Source organism: Mytilus edulis, chromosome 6 (assembly GCF_963676685.1).
Source record: "Mytilus edulis chromosome 6, xbMytEdul2.2, whole genome shotgun sequence".
In the NCBI taxonomy this organism is placed as follows: domain Eukaryota; kingdom Metazoa; phylum Mollusca; class Bivalvia; order Mytilida; family Mytilidae; genus Mytilus; species Mytilus edulis.
Genome location: NC_092349.1, coordinates 42,830,671 through 42,840,330, shown reverse-complemented (window position 1 = coordinate 42,840,330; position 9,660 = coordinate 42,830,671). Strand labels below are relative to the sequence as shown.

At 31.1% G+C, this 9,660-nt stretch overlaps 1 protein-coding gene across 1 annotated transcript; it reads left to right on the top strand.

The window, feature by feature from the left end:
* Positions 1 to 2,834: 2,834 nt before the first annotated feature.
* LOC139526399 (axoneme-associated protein mst101(2)-like) lies at positions 2,835 to 9,207 on the top strand. The gene is made up of 6 exons (XM_071321543.1): positions 2,835 to 2,954; positions 3,413 to 3,588; positions 6,114 to 7,616; positions 7,949 to 8,019; positions 8,323 to 8,584; positions 8,840 to 9,207. The coding sequence occupies exons 2-6, from the start codon at positions 3,420 to 3,422 to the stop codon at positions 9,163 to 9,165; spliced, it is 2,331 nt and encodes a 776-aa protein (XP_071177644.1). The 5' UTR covers positions 2,835 to 2,954; positions 3,413 to 3,419; the 3' UTR covers positions 9,166 to 9,207.
* The last annotated feature ends 453 nt before the right edge of the window (positions 9,208 to 9,660 follow it).

The following is a 9,660-nucleotide window of genomic DNA, read 5'->3' as shown; positions in this document are numbered from 1 at the left end:
AAAATCTGAAAGGAGCAAAAATATTGAAAATGGTGAGCTCTACCAATTGTCCACATACGCCAAAACTGTCAGACAAATTCTTATAGGAGCTATTGCCCAAAAATGACAAATTTTACCATTTTTATTTCCTTGTTTCCTATTATTATGAAAACTATGAAAGATAGAGAGAAACTTTAAACTGCTAAAATGATCAGCAAGACAAGTTCTACAAATAATCAAATTGTCAAAATCGTCAGCCTGCTCCTCATTACCGTGTTTGCCCTATGATGACAATTTTAGAAATTTCTATCGGAGTGTTTGCCTTATATCTTAAAAATTATAATAGTAAGATAGAAACTTAGGTAAGCAAATATAATCAGCAAGATCAGGCCTTGCGGTCATAAAACTTTCGAGTCGGTTTTTTATACTCGTACTCGAAAATCAACCAATCAAAATGTTGGATTTCATGTTTCGAGCATGATCACTGAGCAAAGTTTTATGACTTCAACCCCTGATCTACACGTAAAGATTTGGTCGAAATCGTACGACGACTCCTTATTTGAGTTATTGTCCTTTAATGACGATTTTTACCAGGTTTTTTTCCCGTTTTACCTTGTATGTTTCAAATTGTGATAGATAGATAGACACATTAAATCACAACAAAAATATCATCAAGGCAAGATCTGATAAAAAGTTTACTTTTGTCGACTGTTAGTAGACTATTTCTCTTTTGAGAAGTTATTGCCCTTAAATGATGATTTTATTTTACCCTATTTTGTGGGCCTCTAGTTTTCTCTTTTTACCCAATTCTTATGTCAGTTACCTCTAAATTTGAGTTGCCATGTAACGGATCTACATGAAAATGAAGTTCATTAAATACTAGAAAATTAAATAGCAGCTGTTTTTTGTTTTGTATGGCAAGCCGTTTTGCTATTTATTCTTATTTCAAGATATCTTATATAGATATCTTAAATAGTTTATAAGATATCTTATATAGTTCATAAGATATCTTATATAGTTTATAAGATATATTATATTGTTTATTAGATATCTCATATAGTTTATAAGATATCTCATATAATTTATCAGATATCTTATATAATTGTCTTTATAAGATATCTCATAAACTATATAAGATATCTTATATAATTGTCTTTATAAGATATCTCATAAACTATATAAGATATGTTATAAACTATATAAGATATCTTATAAACTATATAAGATATGTTATAAACTATATAAGATATTTTATAAACTATATAAGATATCTTATAAACTATATAAGATATCTTATAAACTATAAAAGATATCTTATAAATTATATAAGATATCTTATATAAAAATTGTTTATAGGATATCTCATATACTTTATAAGATATCTTATAAAGTATATAAGATATCATATAAACTTTATGAGATATCTTATATAAACTTTATGAGATATCTTATATAAACTTTATGAGATATCTTATATAACATTAAAGATATCTTATATAACATTAAAGATATCTCATAAACTATATAAGATATCTTATAAACTATATAAGATATCTTATAAACTATAAAAGATATCTTATAAATTATATAAGATATCTTATATAAAAATTGTTTATAGGATATCTCATATACTTTATAAGATATCTTATAAAGTATATAAGATATCATTTAAACTTTATGAGATACCTTATATAACATTAAAGATATCTTGTATAACATTAAAGATATCTAATATAACATTAAAGATATCTTATGTAACATTAAGGATATATCATATAACATTAAAGATATCTTATTTAGGTGTAATACCACCAAATCATGGTACGTCACACCCGGTTGTATACGAAAATAGGTCGAAAAAATATTCCCTTGAATTTGACAGTTGTAGGTAATTAATCCTACATTTTATTGCAGTAAAAGATTTCTGTGTCATAAACATATGTCTTGGGTATTTCAAAGCACAATTATTTTTTTATTTTGGGATTTCTATAGAATATTTTGTAATCTTGAGGTTACATGGTGACTAAACCTTGTACACAGATAAAATAAGGGGAGAAATTTGATTGGTTAACTTCCAGTGATTGTTATTTTCTTATATGTAATGAAATGTTATGTGAATTTTTTTCTATAGTACTGGACAGGATAAACCTTTACTCATGCCAAGTATTTCTTTATTTGAAACAAAGATAAATTCTACAGAATGTTTTGAAAAGTGCAAATTTAACAAAGACTAATAGGGGGAAATCAATGGTGGTAATTACACCTAATAATATATGAGATATCTTATTAAAATAAAATTATGTAAGATATCTTATATATTATAGGAGATATCTTGAAATTCGAATAAATAGTAAAACGGCTTGCCATAGTTTTGACATTTGGAAATACTACTGATCACTATTTTAACCATTCCATGGTGAGGTTCCAGATTGATAACTGCATCGATGCTGTGCCCTCAATGTTATCAAAATTGGTTATGATCAAAGTCTATGTTGTCATCTAATTATTGAATTACAATAAACTCTTGTTAAATGTGACCACAGGAATTGTGTCAATTTAATTTTTGTAAATGAATCATCTGAATTTTGTAATTGTCTACCAGGGACTTTAGTATAGAAAGTCTCTGTGTCTACTAAAGAACCGTTGCTAAAACCAGTCCGATTTTTTTGGAAATTGATGAACAAAAATAGTTTTTTATTAGTACAATACGTACAATGTACGTGTTGTAGTACATTGAAAATGCGATACAATAATACAACGCATGATACTGCATGTTGAGAGATGAACAATACATAGGGATAAACGCTAATAGTTCATATGGAGGTCGCGACTGTGCTTACAACAATTATCGACGTCATAAACATCGCCGATGACAACGTTATCGTCAAAGATTCGATGATACACCGAAGCAGGATAAATTTTATACTATACAAAATTGTATTCTGTTTAGCTTGTTTACGAAGATTCAGTCTGTGGTATGTATTTTTTATTTCGCAGTTTTAAGTGTACGATAAAAGTCAGGGTACACGCTTACAATCAAAAGACACAGGTCCATACTGTATAATACATTACACCGCCAAAAATGTTAAAAAAATTGCGAAGAACATACTATATGATGTGCAGAGGTTTACTTATTATTGAAGGCTATACGATTGCCTATAATTGCTAACATCCACTTCACCAGAACTCTTGTGTTTGATTGTCAATCATTCTACATCTCCTTATTTTTCACTATGGCTGGTTAGATTGTTTTATAATTCTTTATTTTTCAACTCTCCTCCTGTTTTTATTAGGAAAAAACGTTAAAAAGGTTTTAGTAGACGTCTCATTGATCAATAAATCTCGAACACATTTTAACCGTTTTAAAAGTTTTAAGCAAACAATCTTTACTTTATAGACTAAACATGGAGAGGTCACCGAAAGAGGAAGAGAGACTAAACATGGAGAGGTCACCGAAAGAGGAAGAGAGAGAACAAAAGGCTGTTTCACAGTTCTGTGTGGCCGCTATAAAGGCAGCAGTATTCGAGTATACTCTTGAAAAAAAGGAAAATATGGAGACCGACATACAAATTGCTGAGGCACAGGAAATAGCTTTAAAAAAGGAACTCGGTATGTTAACACAAAAATACGACAGAGAAAGATAGCCGTTTATGTCGGCAATAATCTCCACAGTGCTTATGTAACAGTAAATTTAGTCCGGTAGTAAAATCTGTCCGCCAGACTTTTTTCCCGAGGAAAACAAGTCCATGATCATTATTTTACTAGGAATGTAAGTCCAAGGACAATTTGTCCTAGGAAAATAAGTCCATAGGTAGTAAAATATGTCTGGCACATATTTTCCTAGGAAAAGTTGTCCTAATATGTTATACTAGTATTTTTTTTTATTATTTTATAACAATTATTGAAAATTAAAACAGAATCATATTTTTAGTTAAGATTTGAAAGTTTCATTATTTTTTCCCATTTAAAATAAAGAAAAGTGACTTTGTAACCTAGGAATGTTAATGACATGGACACGATGTCCTAGGAAAATAAGTCTGGGGACATATTTTATTAAAATATAATACACACCTCTATAACTGAATATTGAAACATAACATTTATATTGATATTTTAAAATAAAGGGCATGGACATTTTACCTAGGAATGTTATTGACATGGACACGATTTCCTAAGAAAATAAGTCTGGGGACATATTCATATACAACTGTAAAACTGAATATTGAAACATGAAATTTTTATTAATCTTTTGAAAAAAAGGTCTGACATTTTACCTAGGCAGTAGCAATATTATTGAAATGGACATGATTTCCTAGGAAAATTAGTCCAGGGACATTCATGTCATTAAATTTTTAATGCTCGAACTCTTGATCCGAACAATATTTTAAATCATCGAAATTGCATTTTCGTGTAAATAATTTGTTTCATTAAAACGTTCCTTTTAAAATACAGGACATGGACGATTTTTACCTAGGAATATTAATGACATGGACAAAATTTCCGAGGAAAATTAGTCTGGGAACATAAACTTTATTAAAAGAATTGATACACAACTCTATATAACAATATCAAAATACTTAGTAACATTTTTGTACATTACAAAATAAAGGGCATGGACGATTTTACCTAGGAGTATTAATGACATGGACATGATTCCCTAGGAAAATTAGTCTGGGGACATACATTTTATTAAAAATATAAACAAACAACTCTTATAAGTTTCCATTGTTTAAACTTAAATGATTTGATTCATTAATATTTTTCCTATATAAAAGAGGACATGGACGTTTTTACCTAGGAATATTAATGACATGGACTACAACTCCTAGGAAAACTAGTCTGGGGACATAAATTACTAAGATCGGACAAAAAATACTAGTAAATTTTGTAACCATGGACTTTTTCTACTAGTTATATGTGTCCACCCAGACATATTTTACCAGGACAAATTTATCTCTTACACTTATGTTTGAAATTTAAATGTAACTCAATTTTCTGTTCTTTTCTATTCTATGGTCTTTTGACTCTACAAGACTACTATCGATAGATCGTTTAATGTTGATATTGCATAATGCAATGTTACAAACAACTTAAAAAAATACCAACTCCTTATACTTCATATTTAGAATTCCAGAATGCTTTGACAAATAGCCTATATTCTAGTGCCTTTTGTCCAATCCCTTTGTTTAAATGAACATTTGAATTTTAAAATATTTTGAAACGAATTGAAATATTCTAGTGAAGTCTTTTTTATGCCCCCGTCGTGGCGGAGGGGGCATAAAGTTTACCCTTTTCCGTCTGTACGTCCGTCCGTCCGTCCGTACGTACGTCCCAAAGTTAGTTTTCCGTTCTCTAACTTTAGTTTTCCTCAACCAAATGTTATCAAACTTATACAGAATGATTAATACCACTAAATACAGATCAGGTTTGAATTTTAGTGTCGTCACTTATACCGTTCTAAAGTTATGCCCCTTTACAAATGAAAAAAAAATGCTTATTTTTTTGTTTCCGTTCTCTAACTTAAGTTTGCTTCAACCAAATGTTATGAAGCTTATTCACAATGCTTATTACTACAATAATCAGATCAAATTTGAATTTTGGTGCCGTCACTTTTACTGTTCTAGAGTTATGCCCTTTACATATTGAAAAATTGTTAAAAAAAATATCAATCAAATTTGTTTTTTTTAAATTGGAGTTATCTTTCTTTGTCCATGATGGTAGTCGAATCCAAGTTATGAACAATGCTTTTTAAAATCTTCTTTGAAAATTGGAGTTATTTTTCTTTGTCCAGAATAGTAGTTATATCAGCTAAAAGCAATGCTTTTACAATGCAATATTCAATTTTACTACCAACTGATAAACGAGAGCAATCGTTACCATTCAGTGCTTACAAGCAAATGCTTATTACCAATAAACTCAGTTTAGTTCAAATTTTTGCAGCTTCATTTTTACAGTTCTTGAGTTATGTCCCTTTATAACGTTATATGCTAGCGGGGGCATCATCTGTGTCCATATGGACACATTCCCCATTTTTTTGTTGTTGTTTCCTTTGACCAGCGAAGATAAACGATACATTCCTAAATTGCAATATATTATCTATTATTTCCTTTGACCGTAATATATATTATTTCTAGATGAATTAGAAGGAATGAACAGACTTGAAAGTGGAGACGCCGTAGAAGGTTATAAGTGTATTGATAAAGAAGGGAGACAAAGTGGAGACACCATAGAAGATTATAAGTGTAATGATAAAGAAGGGAGACAAAGTGGAGACACCGTAGAAGATTATAAGTTAAATGATAAAGAAGGGAGACAAAGTGGAGACGCTGTAGAAGATTATAATTGTAATGATAAAGAATGGAGACAAAGTGGAGACACCGTAGAAGATTATAAGTGTAATGATAAAGAAGGGAGACAAAGTGGAGACACCGTAGAAGATTATAAGTGTAATGATAAAGAAGGGAGACAAAGTGGAGACACCGTAGAAGATGATAAGTGTAATGATAAAGAAGGGAGACAAAGTGGAGACACCGTAGAAGGTTATAAGTGTATTGATAAAGAAGGGAGACAAAGTGGAGACACCATAGAAGATGATAAGTGTAATGATAAAGAATGGAGACAAAGTGGAGACACCGTAGAAGGTTATAAGTGTATTGATAAAGAAGGGAGACAAAGTGGAGACACCGTAGAAGATGATAAGTGTAATGATAAAGAAGGGAGACAAAGTGGAGACACCGTAGAAGATTATAAGTTAAATGATAAAGAAGGGAGACAAAGTGGAGACACCGTAGAAGGTTATAAGTGTATTGATAAAGAAGGGAGACAAAGTGGAGACACCGTAGAAGATTATAAGTGTAATGATAAAGAATGGAGACAAAGTGGAGACACCGTAGAAGGTTATAAGTGTATTGATAAAGAAGGGAGACAAAGTGGAGACACCGTAGAAGATGATAAGTGTAATGATAAAGAAGAGAGACAAAGTGGAGACACCGTAGAAGGTTATAAGTGTATTGATAAAGAAGGGAGACAAAGTGGAGACACCGTAGAAGATGATAAGTGTAATGATAAAGAAAGGAGACAAAGTGGAGACACCGTAGAAGGTTATAAGTGTAATGATAAAGAAGGGAGACAAAGTGGAGACACCGTAGAAGATGATAAGTGTAATGATAAAGAAGGGAGACAAAGTGGAGACACCGTAGAAGGTTATAAGTGTATTGATAAAGAAGGGAGACAAAGTGGAGACACCGTAGAAGATGATAAGTGTAATGATAAAGAAGGGAGACAAAGTGGAGACACCGTAGAAGATTATAAGTTAAATGATAAAGAAGGGAGACAAAGTGGAGACACCATAGAAGGTTATAAGTGTATTGATAAAGAAGGGAGACAAAGTGGAGACATCGTAGAAGGTTATAAGTGTAATGATAAAGAAGGGAGACAAAGTGGAGACACCATAGAAGAATATAAGTGTATTGAGAAAGAAGGGAGACAAAGTGGAGACACCGTAGCAGATTATCAGTGTAACGATAAAGAAGGGAGACAACCTGAGGATAAGTCGAGTTTCTCCTTCGAGGATGGGAAAGAGGCAGAGGGTGATCTAGAGGGAGCTAAACACGAGGAAGCGCTTATTATACCTACAGGTACATTATTTCTAAATGTAGCACTGATTTATATTTACCCTGCTAGTATAAGAAGTATCAAATCAATACTAAAAAAAAATACGCCGGATACAATGTGTTTTAAAATTCCATTAAAAGTTTCGAAAGTAAAGTCCGCTTATGCTTTTCACGTCAGATCACATATATAGGATTATACGAGACCTTGTACTTAGATATGTTCTATAGAGCGTGATGCACGTATGAAATATTTGCTACTGGACGTAATCACGAAATAATATGTCAATGATAGATGATAAGAGACTCAACATGTTCTGTATGCGTTCTGTACATGTACTTTGTTTTATTTTTTTCAGGAAAAATTATCACAAAGATTCATGAGCAGAAAATAGCTGACAATCCCTTTAAGGATGCCGTCGGCTATAAGGTAAAAATAGAAACGCAGGAAAATTAAAGTGTGATAGAATTGCATAAAACATTTTCAAATAAAATCTAAAATTATAATCATTACACCATAGTATACTTTCGAATCAATATAAACAGTCAAGGAATTTTCTTAAATATTTGCATCCACAAGGTTTCTTAATTTATATAAAAAAAAAATGCAGATCAATTGAATTTCCTAATAAATTATGAACTTTCTATAGCAGAGATAATCGTTAATAATAATACTTTTACCATAAAAAGTCGTTCCATTCAACGTACTAAATATCTTAATTTTTATTTGTAGAAACCAGTCCAGTTTTCTTTACTGGATTTGATATATACAGAGCAAAATGATAAAGATCAGCAAAAGAAGAAAAGAGAAATTAATAAGGAAGTGAAAAAGAATGAGAGAAAAGCTAGGAAAGAAGAAAAGAAGGTTAAGAAGCATTTTAAAAAAGTAGCCAAGAAGACTAAAAAATACACAAGAGAGGTTAAAATACAGTGGGAAAAGGAATTAAAAAGGAGGGAAAAGATGGAAGACAAACAGAAGAGGACATTAGAAAAAGGTAGTTATATGAATTGTTTTGTTTTCTATTTCTTCCATGCATTTCACAGTTGATACACTTATTTATGGTTTATTCATTTGCCTGTCCATAATCAGGGTTCTCTACACATATGTGTCTCAATGTATCTAAATTTGTTTGTTATTAGCATTGATTGATTGTTGGTTGCTTAAAGTCCAGTGGCAAATATTACATGCATATTAAGGACGACAAAAAAGTATTTATTCTGATCAACATTCTGTATTTTTACATTTACAGAAACAAAAAAGGTCAAAGGTGAAATAGAGAAAATCATCAAAACCCAAAATACTGACAGGGAAAAACAGGATAAAAAGAAAAACAAAACAACGAATGAGCCAAAGAAAACAGAAGAGAAGAAAAGGTCCAATGATAAGAAGACAAAAAGGAGACAAGAAAAAGAATTCAAAATGGAAGTAATTGATGTTAAAAGTAGAGAAACACAAACAGATATCGATGACAAGGTCGACAAAAACAAAGCAGAAAAAAAGAAAATATTTGGATCAAACATTTTTGCTTTCTTCCGATCTTTATCGTGTATCAAAAGACAGACAACAGATGTTTAATTATAGACTGCCAGTTACCTTTTAATAAATATTGATATATAACTATCTTTTTTTCTCTCTATTGTATTAATTTTTCTGAATTAAGAATAGTATTCGAACATCTAGCAAAATATTACACACCCGTATTCTGAAGGGGCTCGCACGACCATCCCTCCTTTGAAAACTAAATAGCACTGTAAAAAATAACTGAACTCCGAGGAAAGTTCAATCGGAAAGTCCCTAATCACATGGCAAAATAAAATGACAAAACACATCAAACGAAATGACAACAACTGTCATATTCCTGACTTGGTACAGGCATTTTCAAATGTAGAAAAATGGTGGATTGAACCTGGTTTTGTAGCGCTAAACCTCTCACTTTTACAACAGTCTCATCAAATTCCGTTAAATTTACAACGATATGTGAACATAACAGACATAAAAGTCAACGTTCTGCTTGTTTTAATTGTAATTGTTAGAGTTGAGTTCACGAGTTCATGCAACCCCCCCCCCCCT

What these genes read in the sequence shown, in the direction of transcription:
- LOC139526399 (XM_071321543.1), top strand. Translation starts at nt 3,420, where the DNA reads ATGGAGAGGTCACCGAAAGAGGAAGAGAGAGAACAAAAGGCTGTTTCA. An exon ending in AGGATGCCGTCGGCTATAAG is followed by an intron (nt 8,020 to 8,322) that starts GTAAAAATAGAA and finishes TTTTATTTGTAG; the next exon opens with AAACCAGTCCAGTTTTCTTT. An exon ending in GAAGAGGACATTAGAAAAAG is followed by an intron (nt 8,585 to 8,839) that starts GTAGTTATATGA and finishes TTACATTTACAG; the next exon opens with AAACAAAAAAGGTCAAAGGT.